Source organism: Aethalodelphis obliquidens, unplaced genomic scaffold, assembly GCF_003676395.1.
Source record: "Aethalodelphis obliquidens isolate GAN/ISIS:26980383/991018 unplaced genomic scaffold, ASM367639v1 scaffold10, whole genome shotgun sequence".
NCBI classification, from domain to species: domain Eukaryota; kingdom Metazoa; phylum Chordata; class Mammalia; order Artiodactyla; family Delphinidae; genus Aethalodelphis; species Aethalodelphis obliquidens.
The window spans coordinates 38344804-38371907 of record NW_020837954.1 but is presented as its reverse complement, the minus strand read 5'-3'; the positions used below and the strand labels follow the sequence as shown (position 1 = coordinate 38371907).

At 54.0% G+C, this 27104-nt stretch overlaps 1 protein-coding gene across 3 annotated transcripts; it reads left to right on the top strand.

Moving 5' to 3' along the window:
* The first annotated feature begins 1700 nt into the window (after positions 1-1700).
* On the top strand, positions 1701-26740 carry RAB15 (RAB15, member RAS oncogene family). 3 transcript variants are annotated; one of them, XM_027111502.1, is made up of 7 exons: positions 1719-3129; positions 20193-20253; positions 21199-21259; positions 21746-21823; positions 22494-22583; positions 23806-23871; positions 24030-26740. In XM_027111502.1, the coding sequence occupies exons 1-7, from the start codon at positions 3006-3008 to the stop codon at positions 24186-24188; spliced, it is 639 nt and encodes a 212-aa protein (XP_026967303.1). In that variant the 5' UTR covers positions 1719-3005; the 3' UTR covers positions 24189-26740. The 3 variants fall into 3 exon arrangements, with proteins under 3 accessions (XP_026967304.1, XP_026967303.1, XP_026967305.1); XM_027111504.1 differs by having other exon boundaries at positions 3018-3059; XM_027111503.1 differs by lacking the exon at positions 21746-21823 and having other exon boundaries at positions 1701-3129.
* Positions 26741-27104: the final 364 nt, after the last annotated feature.

Genomic DNA, 27104 nt, shown 5'->3' with positions numbered 1-27104 from the left:
CTCCTTCCCTGCTGTCTACAAGGCAACCTCAGAGCGGGTATAGGTGTATATGCACTTGGCTCAAAAGCTTGCCCTCTCCCCTCTTTCCTCGTCATTTCAGAGTCTCTTCCTTTATTTATCAGAGATAGAAAAGAAAAAGGATGTGAATGGAAGACAATACTGTATTGAGATAATCAGGGTGTGCGGGGTTCCATCTGTTTCTTCCAATCCTGAGATAAGGAAGAAATCCTTCTGCTAGGTGAGCACAGTACTTACAGTCACCCAGAGTTGGAAACCCGAGTGTGAGTCTGGAAGAAGCATAGCGTTTTGCTAATGAGGAGTCCCACGGTCCAACTGTGTTCAGTCTTGGCAGTGGGCTGCCTGTTGGAGCATTTCTCCAGTTAATTTAGCTGTTATTACAGCAGATCCCACAGTGGTGCCCTTGCTGGCTGTTTAAACAGGGAGCATGCTCAGTGTGCCTAGGCTGTGGGTGGCAGGAAGCAGGGCAGGCACTTGTCTCCCTGGTAAAAGAATCAGTATAACATACTTGAGAGACTGATTCTTGGAGCCTTCTTGTGGGAGAGACATCCAGCAACCATTCCTCGGATGGCTCCCAGCTCTACTAAAGATTGCCCCAGTCCAAGCTGACCTCCACTGGGGAGGACGCCAAAAGGTCCCACTGAGTGAGTAAGGTAAGAGGGCGAAATTAAGTATTTCCTTTACAAAGACGCTGGTTAAAGCAAACTTTGTTGTCTCCACTAGTTTATGTGGTTCTTTTGCTAACATTGTCCCCAAATCTCAGCTTCTCCAGGGGCACGTGCGCGCGCGCACACACACACACACGCGCACATACACACACACACAGAGAAAAGGAAAGAGAGAATATCTCTCTATGATGGCTTTGAAAGTAGCCAAGCCAGGATGAAAAAACTAGAAGCTTGGGTTTCTAGACTATCCGTTTTTGCTTTTGTTTTGGTTTTTTAAGCAATGTAAGCTACTGGATTTGAAGTCTAGTATGATGAAGTCTCTTCCATTTTTTATAAGTCTGAGCACTCATTTCCCCGGATTTGTTCAGGAAACCGCACTCCCTTTCCTGTCTTACCTAGGGAAAGCCATTTCCTTTAAAGTGAAGTTCCTTCTTGGACTAGGAACTTACCTCAGGTTGCATCTGCTTTCCTGTTCCCCTGACAGAAGCAAGCAGAGAGCCACTAATGGTCCCAGTAAGGAGGCCTGTGGAGAGTATTGACCATCACAGTGCGGATCGATGGTAAAGCAGCTGCAGCGCCCAAAGGGGGGCAGGCTGAGCTGAACCTGCACCCTGGCCAGCCGTGTACGGTGCTGTGGATGAAAATCACAGCAGGATGGCGGGAGTCCCTTGAAAACACCCCTGACCATCTGTGGGAAATACTTACCACCCACATATGCATGGGGAAATCACTGTGGGGTGATTTCCGTCCCTCAGCACTTAATGAGTACTGGGGTTCAGTAACATGCTCAAGACTGCACAGCTGGTGAGTGGAGGAGCTGGGACTGGAACCCAAGTGGGCCCAACTCCAGAGCCTGCGGCATGCACCTGAATCCCAGTGTAAAGCCGTGAAGAGAAACACACCTGGAAATCTTAGTGGAATCCACAGGATTGGTTTCCTTGGCTTTTAATGCCATCAAAGTAACTATCAGGTTCAGGATTTTTCCCTCTTTATTATAAATTTATACACTTTGCCTGAAATATAGCTCTTCAAGCAAAGTAAATGGACTTACTGCTTTCCTTGACCTACTACTGAAAAATGCATTCTCCATCCAATACTCAGCCTGAAAACAAACACACACACTTTTTCATCACTTTTTAAAGATTTAATGGGCTAGACTTGTTCTCCCTTAAAACTTATTCTCAGGAATAGGCAATTTTCTAGACTCCGGAGAGCATTTATTTGCCTCTCTCTTGTGCTAACGCATTCAGTGATAGTAAATTAGGTCTTGAAAGAGGCCCGTTCATTGTTTGGTGCCATTGGTGTGCACCAGCAGAAATACTCAGTGGGCTGAAATAATGTATTGGCATCCTGAGCACCGACCCTAAGCAGCTTAGATCCAAAACAGAGACTTGCTTGCACAACACTTCCAAAGGATTGTGCATCTGGAAATGTTTTTAGGATCAGCTATATTTTCAGCCTGGTGAAGGAGGTCAGCAGACATTTTCCCTGTTTAAATGGGATGGGGGGGGAGCGCGGTTGGAGGGAGGTCACAGTCACACAAGGTTATGGAGAAGCCAGATGGCAGACAGGGAGAATTCTAGCAATAACTCCCCAGGGTTCCTGGAGACCGCGACTTCCAGAGTAGACCGGTGCTTGAATCGCGATCCAGATCAAGGCCTTCCGACCCAAGGGTGAGCCTAGGTGAGGACCAACCACTGCCCCCTCCCCCCGCCCAGTAGGCTTCCGCAGAGGCGGGGCGCTCCGCTGGGTTGGAGCTGGCAGGGCCAGGTTCGGCATGCTATTTGGAGAGAAGGGACGAGACCCGAAAGCCGAGTTTGGTAGAGGTGAGCTGGGTGGGAGCTCATTCCAACTCCCCCATGCAGAAGGTCTGCAGGTAAACAAAAACGTTCCCCACCCCGCCACCGATCTGTCCCGGGTCCCGGCGTAAAGAGGGCGGGAGGGGGGCGGGTCCCGGGGCGGGTCCCTCCCCGGGCTGCGCACCCTCTGGGCGGGGAGCGCGCACCGCCCTCGCCCCCCCCCGCCTAGGGGTCTCCTCCCCAGCGCGCGTTCCCCGCCCCCTCTCCGGGCGGCGGCGGCGGCGCAGGGGAAGGGGCGGGCGGGGGCCGGCTCTCTCCTCCCACCGCGCTCCCGCCGCACACGCTTCCCGGCACCGAGCGAGCGAACGGCGGCGAGGCGGCGCGGGCCGGCCCCGCTTCCTTCTCGCCGCCGGCGCAGTTCTCGGGCGGGCGCGCGCCGCGATGGCCCGGGGCGAGCGGGGCTGAGCCCGCCGCCCGCCCGCCCGCTCGCCCGCCGGCCCGCCGGCCCGCCGGCCCAGCCATGGCGAAGCAGTACGATGTGCTGTTCCGGTTGCTGCTGATCGGGGACTCCGGGGTAGGCAAGACCTGCCTGCTGTGTCGCTTCACCGACAACGAGTTCCACTCCTCGCACATCTCCACCATCGGTAAGGGGCGGTGGCCGGGGGCGCCCCACCCTCCCCGCCGCCGCCCCTTGTCGGGGCGGCCCCTGCCCCTTCCCCAGCCCGGGAACAAGGGTCCGCCCCTCCGGCTAGCGGCGGTGTCGTGGGAGGCGAGAACGAGGGGATGAGTCCCGGGGTGAGGGGCCACCGTCTGGGGATTTAAGCCTGGGCTCCTGGAGGTGACAGGCTCCCTGCTGCTGTCCGTGACTATGGAAGGCGCTCGGGCCTCACGCTGGGGAGCCTCCCTGTAGAAGCCGAGATAACAGGGTGGTGTAGGCCTGGGTACCCCAAGCTGGGGCAGTGAGAATCAAAGCCACCGATATGACATCCCCCCACCCTCAGGTGCAGAGGGGGAGGGGGAAAAAAAGCTTGTGCTCGGGGACAGGGGTTCACTGTGGGGGGAGCCGAGTTCTGAGTCACTGGGTACCCTCAGTCCAGGAGCGACCCAGTGTGGAGCCAGGAGGGGGAGGAGAGGAGGAAGGGATTGACTTGACAGGGCACAGTTGTGGAGGGAAGCCACAAGGTGGGACACCTGCGAGGAGGGCATGGCCAAGGTGAGAGCCCACGTGCCGGTGAAGGGGGCATTTACTAGCCAGCTTCCGAAAAGCAGCCAGCTGAAGCATTTGTCTTGAAGGCGGCTAAGGACCAGGAGGATTACTTGCCAGGCAAGGGGGTCAGAAAGCAGGCAGGACTCACCTTAGAGGAGATCTCTTTGCTCTGGCAACGCTGGAGCCTGTGCTTAGAGGGACGAGGCCTTGTGGCATCCCGGACAGGACGGTTATGGGCTCACTGGTCCATAGGAGTGGGTGGCCTCCCCTCTGAGAGTCCCCTCTTGAACCCTGAGTGGCCTCCTCCTCTGAGAGGTCTGAGTGGAGGGCATTCCACTCACATCTAACAGGTTCCCTGAGTGATGCCCTGGAGTGGCTTCAGCACTGCCCAGGTCCCCTCTCCCGTCAGGAAGGGCCCCAGACTAGGCTTCCACTTGAGACTTCCGCCCTCCCTCCCCACACAGACTCCTTGCCAAGAGAAAAGAGGGAGCAGGTAGAGCCAGGAGGATGAGAGCCTCGTGGTTCAGAGGCAGGCTTTGTTGTCAGACAGACCTGGAAACCTCACTTTGGGGCAGCGTGACCTTGAATATCACTTCAGCTTCTGAGCTTTAGTTTCTCATCTGTAGAATGGGAATGATAACAGTTCCTACCTGCCCAGCTGTTGGAAGGATTAAATGAGATAATGTTTGTAAAAGACTGCTGCTATTACCGTTGTCATCATCACTGAGCTCCTGGGGTCTCATTCTCTCTTTGCTTCACTGTCTTCAAGGGGCTCAGGGTCAGGGGACAGATAGATGCATTCATCTTCCTCGGGGGAGCTGTAAACTAGCTCCTAGGAGGCCCTGGAGCTTGGACTGGGCCGCTGTTTGAATGAGACACATCTCAGGGATGGGACAGGTCTGGAGACCAAGGGAGGGCTGCGGGCCTCTGGGGAAGGCTCAGGGAAGAGGAGATGTTGGGGGAGTGCCTGGGAATGGCTGAGGAACCAGATGGGATATGAGGACAGGTTGCAGGCTTGAGGACAAAGGGCGGCAGGTTAGCACTTTCTCTGCACTGATGGCTGGGTCCACCTTTACCCAGGATAGAGAGGACTTTTTAGGAGTTTAGATTCCATGGAAGAGAAGGAAACCTGCCTTTCTTCACAACAGCCTTTTAAAATCTGCCCCACTGGGTTTCTTAAATGCTTTCCGGTTTAAAGCTTTCCACAGCACTTGTGACTCTGCCTTGTCTTAGGCGTGTTTTTTGGCTGTAACTAAGACTTAGGAGAAGAGTTGGATGGTCAAGAAAAGCTTTCCCTTCAGGGATACAAAAAGTTCCCCAGGGAGATGGAAGGGGCAGCCAGGAGACAAATCAAGGAGCCAAGAAAATGGGTACTACCAAGTCCTATTCATTAATTTATCCATTCCAAAACAAAAACAAAAACAAAAAACGTGTGTCCTGTATCTGGGCTTGGTGCTGCGACCTGACCATGGACGTTGATCTCTGCACGTTTCCCAGAGCTGCTTCTGTGGAATAGGGAAAACGGGGCAATTCACCAATGACTACCAAGACAGAGTTCAGATTCTTGGATCATGTCAATTTGTGATTCACTGTTTAGGCCACTTACTGTAAGAGCATGTGACATTCCAGAAATGGGCCTGCAGGGGGCAGTGAGGAGACCTCCCAGGTGGGTGGAGGCACTGACCGCCCCTCTTCTTTCTGGTCAGCAGGTGGGCAGGTGGCCCTGAGCTGGGTCCGTGCCACCGGCATTTATTTCCCACGCAGCTGTGCTGACCCTGAAGGGGCCCGTGCAGAGGCGGGCAGTCAGCACTGTGATGTTTTCTGCTGTTTCTTCACCTGTTAAGCCGATTAATTAAACATTCACTACAGAGTACCGCGCCAGGCATGTTAGAGGCAGATTGCAGTCCACCTTTTCCTGCCCACAGAAGCCTGTGATCTAGCTGGGGAAGCAACACAGGCGAAAAAGAGCCTTGGCCACAATTAGAGAATCTCTTTGCAAGCACTTTGTGAAGTGCGCTTCAGATGTAGGGGATGGATGATATCCTCATTGTTCCTAGCAATGAAGGCATCACATTCGGTATCAGCAGCTAAGTAACCACGCGAGACTTGTCTTAGGCAGCCCGTGCATGGTGAGGGGCCCGTGCATGAGTGCTAATGCTACACAAAGCACTAGATGGAGGAGGTCACAGAAGGAGAGGGGCCGTGTGGACGGAAGCGGCAGGGAGGCTCAGGGAGGAGGGAAGGCTGGAGAGAGGGCTTACAGTGTGGGCTGCATCTCAGTTCCTGTAGGGGAAGGAGCAGATGGAGTGATGGGAGCAGAGACGACAGGGGTGGGAATTCAGTGGGTGTTCATGGAACTCTGGGCAGTCTGGCTGGAACAGAAGGGAGTTTTAGGGGAGGAGAACATTCCTCTGTTTATCTCTCTGTCTCCCAAACTATACTTCACGTGCCTTGAGGGTCAGACCAAACCTCATTCCTCTTTGTTTTCGTAGTCCCTGAACAGGGCCAGGCACGCTCTCCATAAATGTTAAACTAATGAACAAACGAGGGCAGAGGGCATTGAGGGCCTGGCTGAGGAGCCGGAACTCCAGCCTTCGCAATGCCGTCAAGGGTTTCTCGAGCAGGGGGACGACAGGATGAAGGTGGCACTTAGGATGTCGGCTGGGAGAGGGGCTTAGGCCTTGGGGCAGGGAGACCAGTCAGGGGAGACCAGTGGTAGTATGTGGGCATGTAGGACCCTCTCAGCTCGTCCCTTCTCTCTCTTCCACCCCTCCCCCTCCTGGGGCACCAACACCAAACTCCACGCAATCCCCTGTTCCTGTTTCCCTCTGGAAGCAGCGAGTAGTTCAAACCTGAGAGGGCCTCGTGTGGCTGGCGCTGCCTGCCCAGCGGGGAGATGATGTCCCATCCTAGTGGACATCGACATGCAGGGGACCTTTGATTTCCTTTCTGTGTGGCGGCCACGTGTCAGCCACTCATGCAAGCTGTAGGGACTGCCCGTGAGTTGGTTTTCTCCCCCCAATCCTTGGTCTTCCCTGAGACCCTGTCATCTCTGTCCCTGTCCTGGGGACCTTTTTGTCTTAAAGGCCACCTTTGGGCTTCTAGGAGGCTTCGGCCTATAATTTTCCGGCTTCACTGTTGGAACGGCTGTGGCTTCAGGCTTGGCTCCTCAGGCTGGGTTTGCTGCTGCAGTAGCATCTTTCTCAGGAAGTTCTCTTTGAACTGGCTCTCCTTGCCTGGGGAAAGGGCTTGTGAGTAACTGAAGATGGGGGAGTGGGCTGGGGAAGGACCAGGGGGGGAGAGGTCAATAGCCTGCAATCCAGTGGCCTAACAAACATGGGGGCCAATGCTTGGGCACCGTGGTCCTGAGGTGTGCGGGCCCGCAGACCGCAAGGCACTGTGTATACATGCCGTGTACACCGCGGGAGGGTCAGGTGGGTCTGTGTTCCCCACCGTGTTGGGAGGCCTGCAGAAAGGAAGGGGAGGTGAGAAGCTGAGCAGAATAGAAGGAGCGCAGACCACATGCCTAAGACTTGCCGTGGCCTTACAGACACTTAACGTCTCTGCCCTTAATTTCCACATCTGTAAATGGAAGATAGTAACAGAACCTTCCTTAATGGTCTTTGTGAAGATTACAGAGGCTAATAGATACAAAGCACTTGGCAGAGCTCTCAAAAAAAAAAAAAAAAAAAAGGCAGCTGCTCTCATTGTATTATGATTATCCCTAGCTCATAAGAAAGTTGGAGATGAACAAACTGTCGTTATGTGCTTTGAGGTCATCCTGTCCATCAGTCGTGCATTTGGTCATTCGGGCACTCTCTGCAGAGCACCCGCCGTTCTGAGCCAGGCAAGGAGCTGCGGGGACAGCAGTGAACAACACGGGAACCAGGGTGCCAGCTGCCCTTCCTGGGGAGCACATGAGTAGACTCTGGGTTTCATTTCCGCTTTGGTGCTATTTCCCCCCTTGCCCTGACCGTGCCGGGGCTGAGAAGGAAGAGTGGGTTGGCGAGGATGTGCAGAGGCGGAGGAGTGGGGAGAGCCGTGACCCGAGAGGACAGCTCTGCCTCGAGGCTCCGACCTCAGCCAGGTGTCACCCTGCCTCCGGCCCTGCTGCGCACACCCCCGCCCCAAGGACGTGATCCCCGAGAATGGCTCAGAAGCCCTCATTTCAGCTGCTCTGTGCACCTGTGCCACCTGCACAACTCTGCAGATTCACCCACAGCTTCGAGCACCCTGGTTCCTGCTTCTCCCTCCTCTTCTCCTCCTCCCTGCTTCCCAGACAGCTTGGTGATGAGCTTTATAACATGAAAGTCGATATTCGGCTATTACTCTTCCACCCTGATTGCCCCCTCTTCTCAGAGTGCCTTTTTCTGTAATCTAATATTTGCGCCTGTTTCCCTGTAAAAGTGCCAATTTTCTGCACCGGCCTCTGACCTCTCCTTGGCTGTTCCGCCCTGGGCCATGTGCTTTGTCAAGGGTACCACAGAGCTTCCTGGACACTTAATCCCGCCCACTGAGGAGGAAAGAACTAATCATTGGCCCTATTTTATAACTAGGAACACCGAGGCCCCAGGGAAGTGATGCTCACGTCTTGCATTCAGGTGACCCTAACTTGAACCATCTCCTCTCCTCCACTTTCCTAGACTGCATTGGGCAGCCCTCGCTCACCCCAGAAGGCCCATCCCCGGCTGCCAAGCAGAACCTCTCTCTCTGGGAGCCAAAGGGGAGAGGACGTGTGCCTCCCTCACCCCATCTGAGGGCTCTGGGCTGGAGGGACCGTTGTGCCACTGCTGTTGGCTGCTTCCTTGACATGACCCTCTGGGGGACAGTCCGGGGCCGTGATGGAGGAGTCTGGCTGGGGCACCTTTGAGGATGAGATCTGAGTGTTGCCTTCATGGTACTATTTTGATAGCATATTTACGGGGAACTCTGTGACTGGGGCCCCATGATCCAAAGAGAGAGCCGACAGTTGGCTTCAAAATGTGGGTCATCCTCTGATCCCTCTTCTCTGATTAAAATTTTCTCTCCACGGATCTTTTCTACTGGAATGTACTGACTTCATTCATTCACTCATTTATTCCCTCACACACCTACTCATTCATTTTTTTTCTTTCATTGATTCAGTTTGGTTGAATAATATACACTGAGGATCTGCCTTCTGCCAGGCAATGAGACTGCGAAATGAGCGAGATGCTGTTGTGCTCTCTGGGAGCTCACAGAGCTGTTGAGGAGTCAGGCGTCCGGACAGACAAGCAGAGTTTATGCAGAAACCATGTCAGAATGCTTTGGAATCACACAGGAGTGATGAGTTCCTCCTGCATCGGTTGGTGACGGCTTCACGGAGGAAGTGACAGGAGGAAGTGACATTTGAGTGAGGCCTTGAAGACTAAGCAGGGTGCCCCAGGGGACGGGGCTGGGGGCGGGGTGTGTGGAAAACACCTCAGGACTCGGGGCTGCTACTCTTCTGCCTGGCCGTGGTCGCACCAGCTTAAGTTCAGCTAGAGCCTTGCTGGGACTTTGCTCTTTGGGCTCCGAGCGAGGGCAGGCGCATCGAGAGGGCCTGTTCCCTCCAAGATGTTTGCTCCTGAGGCTCCAGGCTCCAGTCTCTTCCTCCTGGAACCTTCTGCCGCCTGTCAACGTGGCCCAGCCCAGAAGAGGCTCTGCGGAGGGCGGAGGAGTGAGTGGTCAGAAGCCTGGCGGGTCTTGGCTGCCTCAGCGGTACCCACGGACCACTCAGCAGCCGGCTGAGGGAGCAAGGCCCAGGTCAAGGGTCTGCTGGAGGGGAGCAGGACGGGGTTAGCTGGAGTGCATGGCACACAGCCCGGAGGCCCTGTGGAGGTCTGTGCATGCAGCCGTGGGAAGGGCAAGGGGACCGATGTTTCCCGAACACCTACTCTGCACAGGGATGGTGTGCTTTCCATACGTGAGCCAGTCTGTGTAGAGATCTCATCATAAAGTGGGGGGCGAGGAGTCTCCAAGTTGGCCTTGCAAGTGTCTGAGAAGTTTCTTGGTACATTCTTCAGTTAGAGCCTCCAGACAAGTTTCTATGTCCATGAATGTGTGTTTCTATGTACATGAATGTGTACGCACACGTGCGTGATGACGGTGGGTCCCCAGGAGAGCCCAGAGAAGGGCAGGGCCTTGCTAAGCTTTCCCTCTTTTATCACAGAGGAAAGAATAATGTGGCCCCTCTTTTTTTTTCTCTTCTGAGGAACTGCAAGTTTGACTGAAATGTGTTCCTGCCTGGGGCCCTGATCCTTCAGATCTTCCCCCTGCTGGTACCTTCTTGTCATTTAGTCCTCAGCTCAGATGTCACCTCCTTTAAAAGATCTTCTCTGACCAGCCATTCTAAAGCAGCTTGTGCCCGGGTGTCCTCATCCTCTACTCCATTATTCTGCTTTTGCCTCAACACTTAGCACTCTCTGAAATTACTAGTTTACTTATTATCTGTCTTCCGCACTAGAATAGAAGCTCTCTGAAGACAAGGATCTTTCTGTATTATTTGCAGCTGTGTCTTCCAGTACCTAGCTTAGCTCCTGGCACATGGTAGGCATTCAATAATAGTTTGTTATGAATGAATGGATGAATGCAGGCGTACATTTCCTAGAGGACTTTTGCTCTTCCCTGAGGGAAGTTGCAAGTAATATTGCTTTCTTGGGACTCACAGACAATGAGAAGCTCACTGTGTACTCATGTACGCTTTGGAACTGGGAGAAGAGGGGAGAAGAAGGGGAGCATTTTGTAAGGGGTGAATAGTTTCCTGTAGCTTTTAGCTTTTCTGCTCAGATACACGCTATAGGAGAGGCTCAGACATAGCAGGGAGCAAGGAAGTGGCTCCCGTGATCCCTGCACGAGTCGGGTCCTCTTTGGTGAATGCAGAGGTGACAGGTCAGTGTCTTACACTAAGGTCAATATTGCCTGTTGCTCAGGGTCACTGCTGGTGTCAGATGATGCCCATCAGCTCAGCCAGGCTGCTGAAGTGACCCTCCAGGACTCTGGAGTAGGAGATCCTAGGGCTCGGGCACTGGGGCATGCGTTCCTCTCAGCATCAGGGGAGTCCACGTTTGACTGGGAAACCCTTCTGCATGATAATAGCCCCTGGGTTCCTGGGTCCAGGGTCTCCAAAGACTCTCCCTTCAAGATCTGATGCGAAGGTAGTAGCCTAGAGAGTTGTTCCCCGTATCACTACGTGCACTGCATCTGTTTGTGTCTTAAAAAAGAAAGGAGAGGGAATATCATTCTGAGGTCGCCAGTCTTTCTTGTGGGTGGACATCTGAATCAGGGCCTTTGACCTCAGGTTAAATCATGGCCTTGGAGTTAGAGGATCAGGATTCTGTCTGCCAAAGGCCCTGCTTCCCATTGCTCCCAGAGCAAGATGGTGTGAAAGCTGCCTCATGCATGTGCTCAGAGAGCCTGGGGGCACCTTTTCCCCTGAACAAGGCCAGCACGAGGGACAGTCATTCCGGAGCTGGGTAAGAGGAAGTCAGCGGCATGCAGCCACACAAACAGTGAGGCTAAGAGTTCCCAGACAGAAGGGAGGAAGGCCGATGCAGTAAGTGGCAGGCTTAGGGCAAAGACCCTCTCCCCCGCCCCTCACCTGACTGGTGTGAGGCACACTTGTGCCTGGAATCTTCTCTTGAGCTTTGTCTCTTAGCTCTCCTGTCTTCTTCCTCTCCCTGTTCTTCCCCTCCCTTGTCCCTCAGCTGGCGGGGAAATGGTTTCCTCTCTTGCTGAGGGCAAGGGATTACGCTGGTGCCTTGTTTGGGGTGGCAAAGTCAGGCAGCCACCTCCCTGCAGGATCTGCCTTTCCCGACAGTTTGTTTTGGGGTTGCTCGGGGTGACCTCCTGCCACATCCCACGTGAGCTCCACACGTCCTGTCCCGTACATGCTGGTTTCCTGCAGGGGGAGGGGCTGGGGTCCTTCCCGGGACTTGAGCTTGGTAACCGGAGCCAACATGGCTCCAGGGATTGGGTATCTGCCTTGGGTTTCAGATGTATTAAGTTGTTCCTGTGGTGGCGTCTCCTTGCTGATGGAAAGGCTCAGGTCACGCTGGCTGCCGGGCCTCTGGGCTGCGGTTGATCACGGTGATAACATTTGGCACCCGGAAGAGTCCTGTTTCCACTTGGAGCACGTGGCACTGGGCGGGCGGGCAAGCTGGCACCTGACATTAACCCATGAGGTGCTGGCTCACCAACAGGCACACCTGGTTTGCCAGAATCTAGGCTGCAGGCAGACTCTGGGGGCCGTGTGGCTCCCGCCACACGGTGGGCGGCAGCTTCACTTTCTGTTGAAACACTCCAGCTCAGCGTGGTTGTCTCCCCTCTCGGCACCACTCTGCTTCCTCTTCCTGACATGAGCTCCCTCCTACTTTCTAGAGCTTTTTCTATTCCCCAAGCCATGACCCTAATCTCATCCCCCCCACAGGAGATAGCTTTTTCAGCTAAGATTTAATAAAGCTCTTTGTGCCAGGCTCTGTGTTAAGGGTTTTATAGCTTATCTCATAATCCTTACAAAAATTCTCTGACATCAGGGATTGCCATCCCCGTTTTACAGGTGAGGAAACTAAGGCAAAGAGAAGTTAAGTAGCTTTCCCAGGATCACACAGGCAATTAGTGGTAAAGGCAGGATTGGAACCAAACTCTGACCTCACAATTGTGTTCTTAATGACCTCGCCACTCTGTTTCTTCTTTTTTGTTTTTTTCAACATCTTTATTGGAGTATAATTGCTCTACAATGGTGCTTTAGCTTCTGCTGTATAACAAAGTGAATCAGCCATACATATACACATATCCCCATATCCCCTCCCTCTTTTTTTTTTTTTTTTTTGCAGTACCTGGGCCTCTCACTGCTGTAGTCTCTCCCGCTGTGGAGCACAGGCTCCGGACGCGCAGGCTCAGCGGCCATGGCTCACGGGCCCAGCCGCTCTGCGGCATGTGGGATCTTCCCGGACCGGGGCACGAACCTGTGTCCCCTGCATCGGCAGGCGGACTCTCAACCACTGCGCCACCAGGGAAGCCCTCCCCTCCCTCTTGCGTCTCCCTCCCACCCTCCCTATCCCACCCCTCTAGGTGGTCACAAGGCACGGAGCTGCTTCCCACCAACCATCCATTCTATATTTGGTAGTGTATATATGTCCATGCCACTCTCTCACCTTGTCCCAGCCCACCCCTCCCCCTCCCCCTCCCCGTGTCCTCAAGCCACTCTGTTTCTTGAGCTGCACTCCCATGCTTTCCAGGGTTTTCTTTGGAGGCAGACAGTGATGGGAAGGAGTGCCGTTCCCCTGGATGTGCCCTGTTCCCTTCTTTCCACGGTCTTCACAGGCCCTCCACTGTGGACTGGGGCAGTAAGCTCGTCCCCACAGTGAGGTATCTTAGGAGCTGAGGCAGTGCCAGTGCCGTCTCCCCTGCCCTGTCCCTCTGTCCCCAGCCCCAGTACCTAAAGCAGGGCCTCCCTGTCCTCCAGTTCTCTGATGGCAGCCCTGTTGCTGTGCTCCAGGACTCTGGGTGTGGCCTGGCAGTCCCTGGGGGTTGCTGCTGAAGGAGCAGAGGCTACCCAGCCAAGGACACAGGAAGAGCCAGAGGCCACTGGTATAGTTAGGGCAGCACCGTCATAGCTGTGTCAGGGCCTGGCACTGTCACTTAACTGAGTTTTCTTGTCATTGTCTGTGAGGTGTTAAGGCAGCAGGACACATGCCACTGCTCTTGAGCCATGGGCCCCCCCTCCTCCTGCTCTCTGGGGCGGGGGGATGCCACTAAGGGCATTGCTACTTTATGCCTGGCACTGCTGGTATGGAGGCGGAGATTTTTTTAAAATTATTTATTTATGGCTGCGTTGGGTCTTTCTTGTTGCGTGTGGGCTTTCTCTAGTTGCAGCAAGTGGGAGCTATTCTTCGTTGTGGTGCGCGGGCTTCTCACTGCGGTGGCTTCCCTTGTTGCGGAGCACGGGCTTTAGTAGTGCGGGCTCAGTAGTTGTGGCTCATGGTATTAATTGCTCCGCGGCATGTGGGATCTTCCCGGTCCAGGGATCGAACCCGTGTCCCCTGCATTAGCAGGCAGATTCTCAACCACTGCGCCACTGGGGAAGCCCGGCAGGTGGACTCTTAACCACTGCGCCACCAGGGAAGTCCGAGGCGGAGATTTTTAAAACAAACACAATATTTTGTCAAATACAAAAGTTATCCTCTGCCTCTTAGGTGCTCTGCATCAAGAAGACAAAAAGTAGGAGGTGGCAAGCAGCAGGGCACATCGTCTTCCTCCCAGCCCTGTAGCTGAAACGACTTGCCACCAGCCTGGGGGAGCCACTAGGCAGCAGTGGGCAAGTACAGGCTGAGAATTCTCAGGCAACCTGAGGTGCGCGCTAAGAAGAGGGGCTGTGCTATGAGGATGCCCACGGGCCGACACCTGGGGTCTGGCATGGACTGGTAGCTGTGCTGGGACCCATGCCCCTAGCCCCCACTCTGCACATCTGTCTGCCTCCTGCTTCTCTCGGTACCAACTGGCCAGTCCCTCTGCACCACCTGGAAGGAGCCGCTTTGGTGGAGACGGCACTGGCACTCCCCCAGCTGCTCCTGTTGGCCAGGTCACGCTGTGGGTGACCAGCAAGCCCACTGATGGGCCTCCTTTGGGTCAGATGTCCATCCTGGTCTAGGCGGGAGCTGCTTCTCCACACAGAACATGCCACAGCCAGCCCTGCTTCCCTGAGCGGAGGCTTTGGGTTGTGCACTTCCAGCCGAAAAGGGACACTGGGTGTGGCGGACACCACGATTGATGTATCTGAGGTGCTGGGAAGAAACGATGAACTGCTGGTCGTGCTCTGGGCACTTGGTTGGGAGAGGGCCTCGTCTTCTTGACTTTCTGCTCCCAGGGCTCTAAGGTCTCCAAGAACCTCTACCGGAGCGGTGTGGAGGTAGCTGCTTGTTTCTTCACACCTGGGTGTTCCCTGTGCCCGGGAAAGGAAGCCGGTCCTCTTGAAGGATGCTGACGTGGCGCTGTGCAAGGCGATGCATTTGGGCTTAGTGAAATCATGAGCTCTCAAGGACCAAGGGGCCCCCTAATGATAGGTTATGGTGGGCTTGCTCCATGTGTACGCACTACTAGACGCCTTGTTATACCAGAACAGGGGTGGGGAAGGCAGGGGCGGGACAGAAAAGGCAGTAAGAGTCCACAGCCTTGGAGGGTTGGGAAGCCACTGATCAAGTGAGGTGTCCTGGGTAGGTTTTGAGAAACCTGTTTGCAGTTCTGGCTCAGCCATAGGATGTGGGAAGGGAGTAAGTTACTTGGCTTCTCTGTGCCTCACGGTAATAATCCCTGCCCCTACCTCCTTCATAGGGCTGGCATGAGAACCAAGGGCTCTGGATCCCCTAGCCAGGGGGTGTGCTATAATGCTTAGCAGTATCATGAACCTTGCGTGTGTTCTACCTAGAGATGGGCTAGACAGTGATTTTCAAACGTTAGTGTGCCTTAGATGTAGTAGCTCTGGGTGGGCCCATTTGCATTTTCTAACAGGCTCCCCAGTGACGGGGATGCTGCCGGTCTCCGGATGAGCAAGGGTAGTGGAGTAGCAGGGGACTAGACTGTGCAATCCTTCCCACATCAAGGGTGCTCTGGGTTTGTTTTCCTGGCTCCTCCCCAGCAAGCCTTTATTTAGCAAAGGGAAGGTAGGAGTGAGAGAACTATCTTCTACCTATGAGGAGCTGCACATATATAATTTATACCCCACACCAACCCTTAGGAGGCCACTGGTATTCTCATTCTATGCAAGCAAACTGAGGCTCAGAGAAGTTGAGAGTTCCCCAAAGTCACACAGCAAGTACCAGAATCAGGATTCAGACCCAGGTCTTTCTGACTCCAGTGCCAATGGATAGCTCTTCCACTAAATTAGAACCCTCAAACTTTCGTCTATCTAAAAAGTCACCCATGGTCCTGTTAAAAATACAGGTTTCAGGGCCTCACTCTCAAATTTTTTTTTTCTTTTTCTTTTTTTTGCGGTACGCGGGCCTCTCACTGTTGTGGCCTCTCCCGTTGCGGAGCACAGGCTCCGGACGCGCAGGCTCAGCGGCCATGGCTCACGGGCCCAGCTGCTCCGCGGCATGTGGGATCTTCCCGGACCGGGGCACGAACCCGTGTCCCCTGCATCGGCAGGCGGACTCTCAACCACTGCGCCACCAGGGAAGCCCCACTCTCAAATTCTGATTCATTAGGTCTAGAAAGTAGTATCTCTTTTTTTTTTTTAATCACCCCGGGTGATTCTAAAGCTGAGCATCTGCAAAGTACACCCTGAGAACCGGAGAACTCCCATGCTGCCTTACTTGACACTTCACATGCAAAGTCGCAGTCCAGATGGAACTCCCGAACTTCAGCATGTGCTAGAATCACCTGGAGAACCTGTTAAAACACAGATTCCTAGCCACCTCCACCCCTACCCCAGTCCAGAGTTTTGGATTCTGTAGATCTGAGGCGAGGCCTAATAATTGGCATTTCTAACAAGCCCTGACTGATGGTGGTGCGGATGCTGCAGGTCCGGGGACCGCACTTCGAGAACCACTGTCCTTAGAAGCCTGCTGTCAAAAGTGTGATCCATGGACCAGTAATATCAGCCTCACCCAGAGGCTTGTGTGGCATCTTAGGCCGCATCTCACACCGACTCAATCAGAATCTGCATTTTAACATGGTCCCCACATGAGTTGCATCCACTTTAAAGTTTGAGAAGTGCTGTCTTAGGGGAGCCAGAATGAGAACACACCAGGGGTGGAGTTAGATGAAGAATCTCTCTTCTCTCTAAGGAGTCTGAAGGTGCAACAGAGAGGGGCGAAACTGTTAGGACAGGATGTACACCTGGAGGGGGCTGATGACAGCTGAGAGGTGAGACTTGGAAAGGATGGAGGACCCTTCCCCAGGGAAGGTGGAGACGACAGGACATTCTGAGGAAATGAGGTGGGCCTCACAGCAAGGCTTCATCAGGCAGCTGTCACTTTGCCCTTAAGACAGTGGACAGGGTGTTCTCTTGGATGCTTTCAGCGGTAGTGGTAGGGAGAGGGTGGACCGGGACTGAGCCCTTCAGCAGGGAAGACAGTGGCTGTGAGGAATGTGGTGGGTGAACCACCTGGAATAAACAGCTTCTGAGCAGCGGCGAGGGCCGGCGGAGGTGAGAAAGCGTGAGTCTCTAGGCGACTAAACAGGGCCAGTCTTTTGACTTTGCCCTGCAGTGCTCAGCAGTGGAAAAAAACCAACAGCCACGCAGGGACAGGGAAGAGGCCGCAGATGGGCACAGGTCACGGCAGGCCAGGGCTGACTGGTAGATGGACACCATGGAAGGTGCAGGGTGTATGGGAGCAGAGTAGAGCGATAGATTTCACTAGAAGATCTTTGGGCTGTTAATCTTTCAATTTAAAAAGGAGGGGAGTGGGTGGGAGAGGAAGATCCCTCAGAAGGCATAGACTTTCTGTTTCTTCCTTAGTGCCGGTGAAGAGCCAATACTGATGCATTTTATTTCTCAGAGATGTTACAACAAATTTTATTGGTGGTCAGGAGGGTCTAGGTTGCAAGGCGGTGGTGGGTGGGGGGTGCCATGAGCCTCCAGAATTCCCCAGCCTTGGTCCCTGGCCGCACAGCTAAGAAGCGAGGGAAGAGGGGAGGAGGAATCCAAGCCCAGTGCTTACTCCCAGGGCGGCTCCCTGTCTTCTTGGCAGCCCTGCCTCTCCTAAGACCTGCCTTCATTGTCAGGGAAAGCTCCCTGGTGTTGGGAGCCCTTCTCCAGAGAGAAACAGCAAAGCGTAGGTAAGGCCTCTCTGCCTGGTTAACACACTATTCTCCTCTCGTTCCCCCAAGGAACAGTGCAAGGGCTCTGCCATCAAACAGGCCTCTGCTACTTGCTGTGCCAACCCTGGGCTAGTTATCTTCCCTCCCTGGGCCTTTGTTTCCTGTCTGATAAGCTCTGTAAGGGCAAGGACCATCTGTCTTTTTGGCCACTTTGTCTGAATCTAGCACTGTGCAGGGCACAAAGTAAGTTCCCATAGAGGTTTGTGGAATAAAGGATATCGATTCCTCTCTCACCAGCTCCCCACCCTTGCGACCACTTTGCACAAGGTGCTGCCCTTTGACTGGGCTTGCTGGGCTGGTATGAGGATGAGCTGGCTTTATTATGAAATGAACAGAATCCCTGGTCTTCCTGGGAAGAAGGCACTGTACCAGGAAAGAACAAAGGTTTCTTGATTCCCTTCTATGCCAGGTGTTGGGGAGAAGCAAATTTTTTAAAAAATATTTATTTATTTATTTAGGCTGCACCAGGTCTTAGTTGTGGCATGCGGGATCTTTAGTTGTGGCATGCGAACTCTTAGCTGTGGCATGCGGGATCTAGTTCCCTAACCAGGGATCAAACCCAGGCCCCCTGCATTGGGAGCGTGGAGTCTTACCCATCGGACCACCAGGGAAGTCCCGAGACGCAAATTCTTGACAACTGCTTGTCTAGGGAGGGGGTGAGCACGCTACTGCCCCCCACCAAGGCCAGGGTTCCCTCTCCTTCTTTCTCCCTCCTCTTTTTTTTACTTTCTTGGCACCCTCGGTAGAATGGCTGCCAGATGTTATCCATTTGGAAAAGTACAGCTCGATAGATATGAATCAGCTTGGGCAGGTGAAAAATGATTCACTTCCGAGCAAGTTGATTTCGTTAAGGTTGTCCAGTCTGAATCTTTTTCTCCCTTTTAATTAAATGATGATTGGTCTCAGTGGTGAGAAGGAAGAGCCTGAATTTAATGTCTGTGTTTGTGGAAAGCTGGGGACAATGTGGATAAGGGGGAAGTATTCCTGTTGGCAAAGAACTAATGCCGGGGCGGAATGGCAGGGGCACTGGGGATTCTGGCACCTTTGGGGCTGTGCTGTGCAGCCTGGGGACTACGGGCCAGAACTCTGCCTTCACCCTGTTTCTCACCTGAACACCGGTTAATGGTGCCCATTCCTGACCTGTCTCCAGGGAGCGCACTAGGACTGCAGCTTAATTAACTTCCTAGACACAGTTCTTGAATCACTGGGCACAGTGCCTGGCACAGTGAGGGCTGGGGAGAGGTGCCTCATCACTGCTGTCACTCAGATTCAGATGCTGCTGGTGGTGCTGACTTCTCCTGCTGCAAACTCCCCAGATACGTTTCTGCGCTGGACTGGTTTGCCAAATCCCTTACGTTTCCTGTGTCTTGTGGCAGCTTAGCTCCTCAAGCCCCTGGGCAGATGAGCCTGAGAACCCAATCGTCTACCCTCCCTCCCCCAATGACATGCTGTGCCACTGCCTCTTCATGTGGTCACTGGCAGTGACCCAGGAGCTCCCATGTAGGCCAGGGCTGCACTTGGTATAGTGATAGCTGTGACCCACTGAATGTCCACCAGGTGCCCGGCACTGTATCTCATTTGGTTTTCTCAGTGACCCTCTGAAATGATTGGTAATGTCCCCATTTTACTGATGAGAAAATGGAGGCTCAGAGGTGCCCAAGGTCATAGCTATGAGTTAAGTGGCCAGAGTTAGGATCCAAGCACAGGCCTGACATTGAAGCCCATGCTCCTTCTAGTAAACAACAGTGCCTCCTCTGGTAAAAGGGCCTAGTCAGCAACAGAGGCACTAGGCCGTCCCCTTGGTGGGCCTTTGTTAGGTGCCGAGGGCTCTATACACACTGTGGGGCTGAGACAGTCCTCCTCTCTCGCCAGGGTCTCTGTGCCTTCCCCACATTCATGACGGCACTATATGCTAATAAGGCAGAGAATAAACCCAGGCAAATGAGGTGGACTGCTAGTCCTAGGGGTTAGAGTTCCAGGAGGGATAAATACAAGTGGTTCTCTGCAGAAGTATAAATAAGGAAGACTTTACACAGGAGTAGAGTGAGACACATTTTGGGGCTAAGTAAGGCAGCAACGGAGTGGATTCCTCCATATTCACTTCTGTGTGCCACAGGCCCTTTACTCCTGGCAACTCCAGCTCAAGGAGGAAGGGAAGCCCCATTCAAAGCCCTGGACACTCCCTGAGGGTCAGTTTTTGGTTCAAGAAGGCCTTTACCTTGTGCCATCTTTCTGCCAAGTTAAACCAAAAGGAGACCCTCAGGTATGAGTGCCCTGGGCCTTACTTCAGTTCTTCAGCGGGTATCCTTCCTTTCTTTTTTTTTTTAAATTTATTTATTTTTTGTTGCTGAGCACGGGCTTTCTCTAGTTGTGGCGAGTGGGGGCTACTTTTCGTTGCGGTGCGCGGGCTTCTCATTGTGGTGGCTTCTCTTGTTGCAGAGCACGGGCTCTAGGCACGTGGGCTTCAGTAGTTGTGACATGCGGGCTCGGTAGTTGTGGCTCACGGGCTCTAGAGCACAGGCTCAGTAGTTGTGGCGCACGGGCTTAGTTGCTCTGCGGCATGTGGGATCTTCCTAGACCAGGGCTCGAACCCGTGTCCCCTGCATTGGCAGGTGGATTCTTCACCACTGCGCCACCAGGGAAGCCCCCTTCCTAACTTTCTTGCTCACTTCCTTTCCCCAGGTGTTGACTTTAAGATGAAGACCATAGAGGTAGATGGCATCAAAGTACGGATACAGATTTGGTGAGTTGGGTAGGAGGAGAGGACCTGGGGCTCTCCCTAGCTGCCACTGCCATGTGTAAAATCCAGAGGCTTCATCTGGAGTAACTGGCCACCTTTTCGATGGGGAGAAGCAGAAGTCTCAAAGCCCATCTCCTGCTCCCATGAGCCTTAATCTCTCATCTCTGCGGCTCCCAAGATCTTAGTTCCCCGACCAGGGATTAAATCCAGCCCCTTGGCAGTGAAAGCGTGGAGTCCTAACCACTGAACCACCAGGGAGTTCCCTCTCATCTCTTTCTTAAGAAACTTATGGGACTGACCGCAAGTCACCAAAAAGCAAGAATTAGAAGGAATTGGCAAACTAAGCACTGCGGGTTTGTCTTCGAATAAAGCTTTTCCCTTGGGCCGTGCTGCCCTGCATAGCACTGAGGTAGGATTCCAAGCAGGGAGGGCTACGCCCCATCCTTACGGTGGGAGTTCCTGGTCTGAGTTCCTCACTACAGCACAGTGCAGTTCCCATAAGTAGCCACAGGGGGCCGCTATAGCTCTCTGGCCTGTTGCTCCTGGAAGCATTGCCTTTCCAGCATTTGGAGCGGCCTCCCAATTTCAGAGTGGTATGGGCATTGCCTGCAGAGGTCCCAGACGGACTGGAGATGGAGTAGTCCCACGAGTCTGGCCACAATGGCCAAATCCTAGAGAAAGTTATCCAAGACCCAGTTATGGTTGTTGCTCCTAGTGCAGATACAGTTGACAAGGACCCACAAGCCCTGTCAGCACCTATGACCAGCCCTCTCTGATGCAGAGTCAGATACGTTTGGATCCCCTTGGGGACCAAAGCTCCACTGATTTTTCACCCTGCAGCTCTCCAGTTTCTCCTGCAAAGGCACAGGGTCTCCCAGGTCCCGTTCCTCCCCTCCCCACCTGCTTCCATGGTCCCCGCTCTTTTGAAGGGCTGGCTTTCTATTGCAGGGACACAGCGGGGCAGGAGAGATATCAGACCATCACAAAGCAGTACTATCGACGGGCCCAGGTGAGCCGCTATTTTCAGGGTTTAGAGGTGGGATGCTGCCACCCACACTCCTGGCTCTGGGCGTTTGAGATATTTGTGCCACTGATCCCCAAATGGGCCCTCGGATTGCCTGCTGGGGAGTGAGGGGGTTGGGCTCAGGGCGGTTCACTGATCATTCATTCATCAGCTACTCTCTGAGCACTCACTACTGGCGGGCCCCCACCCTCACCCTCAACTTCCACCCTCCTCCCTGGGCCAAAGACCACATCAAAGTATTGGTGCCTTTCTGCCTCAGAGAGCTCTGTGATGAGCCAAGGAAGCGACAGCTTTGGGGTCTGAGAGAGAAGGAGACTTTTCTGGGTGCTGAGGGATCTTCATTATGCTAAGCGGGGAGAAGGGAGATTGGGACCCAGCATTTAAGGTACCACACCCGATTCTGACCCCATGACTATGCACTGTCTCTGTGTGCATGTACCTGCCCCATCTCTCTCTCCTTCTCTCTCTCAGGGTATATTTTTAGTCTACGACATTAGCAGCGAGCGCTCTTACCAGCACATCATGAAGTGGGTCAGTGATGTGGATGAGGTAGGATGTGCTGCCTCACTCTTGGGGGTGGGGAAGGGCACCTCAGAGGGGAAAGCAAAGTGAAGGCCACATGGGAAGGGCTGAAGCTGTCAGGGTTGGCAAGCAAACACTACCAGGAACCCTTGCCTTCTGCAGCCCCGGATCAAGACCTCTGGGTGAGTAAGACATGAGGAAGAAACCCAAGCAGCCATGCCCTCCATGCTCTATAACCTGCCAGGCCTCCATGGCTGTGTCTTCCCCTAAAATGAGTTAGAACAGAGCCTACGCTGTGAACAGCTTCCTTCCTGAATTGTCAGGACCAGGTGGAATTGCGAGACTGGAGTTCCAGTCCTGGCTCTGCCACCACAGTTGTGGAGACCTGGGCAAGCCATTTGAACTCTGAGTCCCCACTTCTTCATCTGTAGAATAAGGGGCTGGACTTAAGTCCAGTGTCCTTTCCAGTTGTCCAGCCCGAGGAAGCATCAGTGTCTTCTACCCTGTGACATCCCTCTGGGACCCCTGGGATCAGCCATGGTACTTGGGGACGCCTGGCACCTGCACCCGGTCAGCCCACTCTGTCCCTAGGGCTCTTAACTTTGCTGCTGGTGTGGAAGCCAGTGTAGGCTGTGTGGGTGGGGAGATTGGGGGAAAGCAGGACTCACTGGCAGTTCTGTCTGTCCTTTGTCCCTAGTATGCACCAGAAGGTGTCCAGAAGATCCTTATAGGGAATAAGGCTGATGAAGAGCAGAAACGGCAGGTGGGAAGAGAGCAAGGGCAGCAGGTAAGTGCGAGTGAGCTGGCTGAATCCATCCCTTGGGTTTTTGGCTGGCTTCCTGGGCCAGACCTGAGAACTGGGACCCAGGGTTCTATCACCATCATCAGACACCCCGCTACCTCCACAGTAGCCTAAGGCACTGGCTGAATTGCCGTCCTTGAGAGTTTGTTTTCTGTCCTTTAGGACAGCGATTTGGGGTCCATCCTGAAACAAAGACCTCTCCCAACTCCAAGGCGCCCAAAGCAGGATTACCTCTGCCTAAGAGCCCACCCTGGTTAGTGCGGAGGAGGGACCTCAAGTGGCTCCCTTCTCCTCTAGCAGCATCTAGGCATAGCTTCTGTCCTACAGTCATCTCACCCCTCCACACCCACTCCCTGTCCTCCTTACAGTTGAAAAGAGGTAGGAAGGGAAATGAAGGCATGAAGGGCCCACATTCAGAGAAGCCATGGTGGCAGAGAGGGTAGAAGGATGGTTTTGAGGGAATATCCAATCACACAGGGAGACCATCCTCCCAGAGAACAGAAAGAAAGATGGGTACCACGGAGGCCAGAGTCACCCACTTACTCTGAGGGCCTCAAGAGTTTTTCTCTCCCTCTTCAGTCAATAGCGTCCCATTAGCACTTGAAATAAAATTGTTTTTTAGTATAAAAAATAATACATGGTCATTGAAAATTTTGAAAATAGAGGCCAATTCCTACTAGAATATTCGTATTTGTTGATTACTGTACGTGTGGCCCTGTGCTAAGCAAGTGCTTACAGATGCATGACCCCATTTAACTCTTCCACAGCCTTGGTTGATAGACGCTCTCATCCCCTTTGAACAGAATGCGAAGTTGGGGCTTAGAGGGAAGAGGTAACTTGTCTAAGGTCATACGCTCTTAAGTGACAGCACTGGTATTCCAGCTGGGTCTGTTTGACCTCAAAGCCCATGTTTTTCATTAGTTTGTCCCAATAATTTTGTGTCTCTGTCTCCTAACATGTGATGTGTGTGTGTTGGGTGTATATGTGTGCCTGTGTGTAGGTGGGGTGCATTTGTGGAGCATCTTCTCCCATTCTCTGCTAGCCTGTGTCTTAGGAAGTCCTAGTCTCATCTGAGAAATTATCTACTCTGAGAAACTATCGCGACACAGCGCGGGCCCTGAGTGCAGTGGCAGGAAGGATGCACCAGGTGCTGCGGGCACCTCCCTTCCCTGAGCAACGCCCTTTCGGGAATGTTCTTCTCTTGCAGCTGGCTAAAGAGTACGGCATGGACTTCTATGAAACAAGTGCCTGCACCAACCTCAACATTAAAGAGGTGAGTCCCGTCTCTTGAGCTGAGTCCAGCGAGGCGGGAAGGCGAGAGGACGGGGCAGCAGAGTGGCTGAGAGCAGATGAGCCCCACCCAGGGCGGGCAGCCACAGGGGTGCCGGGAAGAGGGGAGACCTGGACTTACTGTGTTCCTTGCCCTCCCAGTCCTTCACGCGCCTGACCGAGCTGGTGCTGCAGGCCCACAGGAAGGAGCTGGAAGGTCTGCGGACACCCGCCAGCAATGAGTTGGCCCTGGCGGAGATGGAGGAGGATGAGGGCAAACCTGAGGGCCCGGAGAACTCTTCAAAAACCTGCTGGTGCTGAGCATCTTGCGTGGAGCGCCCCGCACAGTCCTCTCTCCCCGCAGGAGGGCTGCGGGCACACAGGGAGCCTGGGCTTTGCCCTGCTTCTCTTCTCCTTCGGGTGACCCTGTGGAATCTCGGCCACTGCTCCTCCCCCTGCCTGGCTCCGGGGAGCAGCTCCTCTGTCCTGTCCGAGCAGCCTCGCCCCCCTCCCCCCACCCTCCCCCCGGGATGGCCCCCTCCAGCCTGTTTCCCCAGCCACAGGCCTGCTTCAAGCCCCTGATGTGCTATGAGCACTGCCTCACTACCCTGAGGTCCCAGACGATGGCCCAGTCTGGAGTCAAGGCCACTGGAGGTTCCTTCTCTCTCAGTGCATCTGGTCTCCTCTCCGCTTCTCCTCGCTTCTTCCCACCTTTCTGTCCCTTCCCCTCAGCTGTGTTCCTATCAAAGCCCTCCCCCCGCCCCCCCACGTGTCCTGTGTGGCTGCTGGTACAGCACCTTTCAATTCCTCCCTCTTTGCCGGGCCGAGGGAGTGGACTCAGGCTCAGGGGCACGTTCCCTGCTCTGCTCTGGGAGAAGCCCCACCCCGCTTTGTGGGAAATTCTTCCCGTCCTCTCCTCCCCGCCGCCCCTTCATGTGCCATGGGCCTGCCTCCCCGGTGACTGGGGAAAGAGGAACGGCAAGAGAGGAAGGAAAGCCCAAACTGGTGGTCCCCACGCCTGGGGTTGTCCTACACCCCACCCCCACCCCGCCCCATCCCCAGCTTCCGCTGCACTTGGCTGCCTGCCCTCCTGCCTCTTGGGGGAACTGAGTTTCAGAGAAGAAAAAAAATGATGAGGGGTGGCAGGGATAAGAAGTAACCTCAACCTCTCTACCTGCCCTGCAGTACATACACTATTTCTCCCTGACCCGGGCTCCCGAATTTAAAGATGTGGACCAAGGCCTGAGGGCACTGCAGGGGCATGGAGAGCCCTGGGGCCAACCACACACTCCAGGAAGGGGAGGTGTTTGGAAATGAAGGACCAGCTCCTAAGTATCAAGTTAAGAGCCAGGACAGCAGTTTGCAAAGCAGAGGGGAATTCGGCAGCAGCAGAGATTCCTGGGCCCCATCTTCCATTTCTTATGTAAGAAGGGCACTTCCCCACCGCCCCGGCAGGTGAGAGGTGACAGAACCACGCTGGTGTTCTTTCACCGAGCCCAGCCTTCCGCTCTCAAGGCTTTCCTGAGACCCAGAGTTTGTGGGAGAAGGGCAGGGGGCTCACGGGCAGAAAGCAGGCGAGCCCTGGGTAGGAATGCTTGGTGCTGTTCCCTTCAGCCTTCAAGACCAAGTGCTCATCTTGTTCCTCAGCTCCTGAGTCAGAGGCCTGAGGGTTTGCCAACTGCACTGTGGCTACAGGTGGAGGGAAGCGGACTCCCTCCTCCAGGGCCCTTTGTTTCAGGAAGAAGTTTCTTTAACCCCATATGGTCCAAGAGTCGTTTGCAGGAGGCCCTTTAAGGAGGGAACAAGTCAGTTACCAGCCCTAGTAGGGTTCCTCCCCACCTTCCCAAGATGGGAGAAGCCTAGGGAGGAGGATCAGTCTTAAGCTGCGTTGCATGGCTGGCGCTGGAGTGAAAACAAAACTGGGCATCGAACATTCACTAATTAAAGACTAAAATCCAGGACACACACATGTGAAGGGTTAAGAGCCCCACTTCCTTACTCCTCTGAAAAAATGGGTGGGGTTGAAATTGCCAAACCTTTCCTCTGACTCTTATCAAATCAGGAGAGGGCAGGAGAGGGTAGCTCAGGATGAGGGAATGGGGGATGGGTTATTGTAGTGGAAGGAAAAGGAAGGCAGGAATAGTTATAAATCGTCAGCTAATGAGAAATGTAAAGAGCTGCCTCTTTAGGACGAAGTCATGACCACAGCTGAGGATGTTTCCTTGAGAACTAACTCCTCAGCTGTTAAAACATGCAGCATCACTCTGGGGTGGGGAGGTCAGCAGTGCCAACCCGCGGTGTGCCCTCAGCCAGGGGCTTGGGGGAGGGGAAGTTATACTGGCCACTGGCTCCAACCTGTGGTCACTGTTGCTGCTTTCCCTGAAGATCTGGCCGAGTACCATTGCCTTTCTCTCCTAGCCCCCCTGGGGAAGAGGGACTATATTTTTACTGTACCCTAGGGGTTCTGGAAGGGAAAACTTGGGGTTAGGATTCTATGGCCTGAGAAGCCCCATCCGTAAGGGCCACAGCTGGGGAGAGGTATGGGGCAGGAGAGGGGTTGGGATTTTAGGGTGCAGCTATGCTCATGAGGTACCAGAGTCAGCCTCTCACCCCTAAACTTCTCCAGTCCCGGACGCAGCCTGGGACCTGGCCTTAGACTGTTGAGCAGGTGCGCCTGCCTGTTGGCTCCACCTTTGCACCTGTTGTCTTGAGGTTCGGCACAGCCCCAGGCTCTCCACCTGCTCCTGAGCCCCAGCAGTTCCCTGTGACGGGTAAACTTCGTGTGCTGTGTCTCGGGTCCAGGATATGAATTGTGAGCAGGGTTCATCTATTTTAAACACAGATGTTTACAAAATAAAGAATATTTCAAGTCACAGCTGTGACTGCCTGTGTGAATCCCCGGGAGTAGATCTCACTGGGACCCTGGCAGTTCAGGGGGAGGGAGAGAGGCAGTGCTGGTAGAAGAGGTTCCAGAATCCTAAAGCAACAGCAGAAGAATGAATGGAAACAGCAAACGTCTTCCGTTTGGTGCCTTTCCTAATGCCACCTGCAGGGGAGCCCCAAACAAAGCCCCCATTGCTCGGCAGTGGGCTCCAATTGCGGAAATAAGATTGAGTAGAGTCACTGGGGACATGCTGAATATCTATGTCTGAGGGTGTCTTTAAAACCAAGAGGTGGGGGGCTTCCCTGGTGGTGCAGTGGTTGAGAATCTGCCTGCCAATGCAGGGGACACGGGTT

Bases quoted from the DNA above. Each gene is read 5' to 3' on its own strand.
- RAB15 (XM_027111502.1), top strand. From the start codon at position 3,006: ATGGCGAAGCAGTACGATGTGCTGTTCCGGTTGCTGCTGATCGGGGAC. The intron at 21,260-21,745 runs GTGAGCCGCTAT...TCTCTCTCTCAG, and splicing joins AGTACTATCGACGGGCCCAG to GGTATATTTTTAGTCTACGA. The intron at 21,824-22,493 runs GTAGGATGTGCT...CTTTGTCCCTAG, and splicing joins GGGTCAGTGATGTGGATGAG to TATGCACCAGAAGGTGTCCA.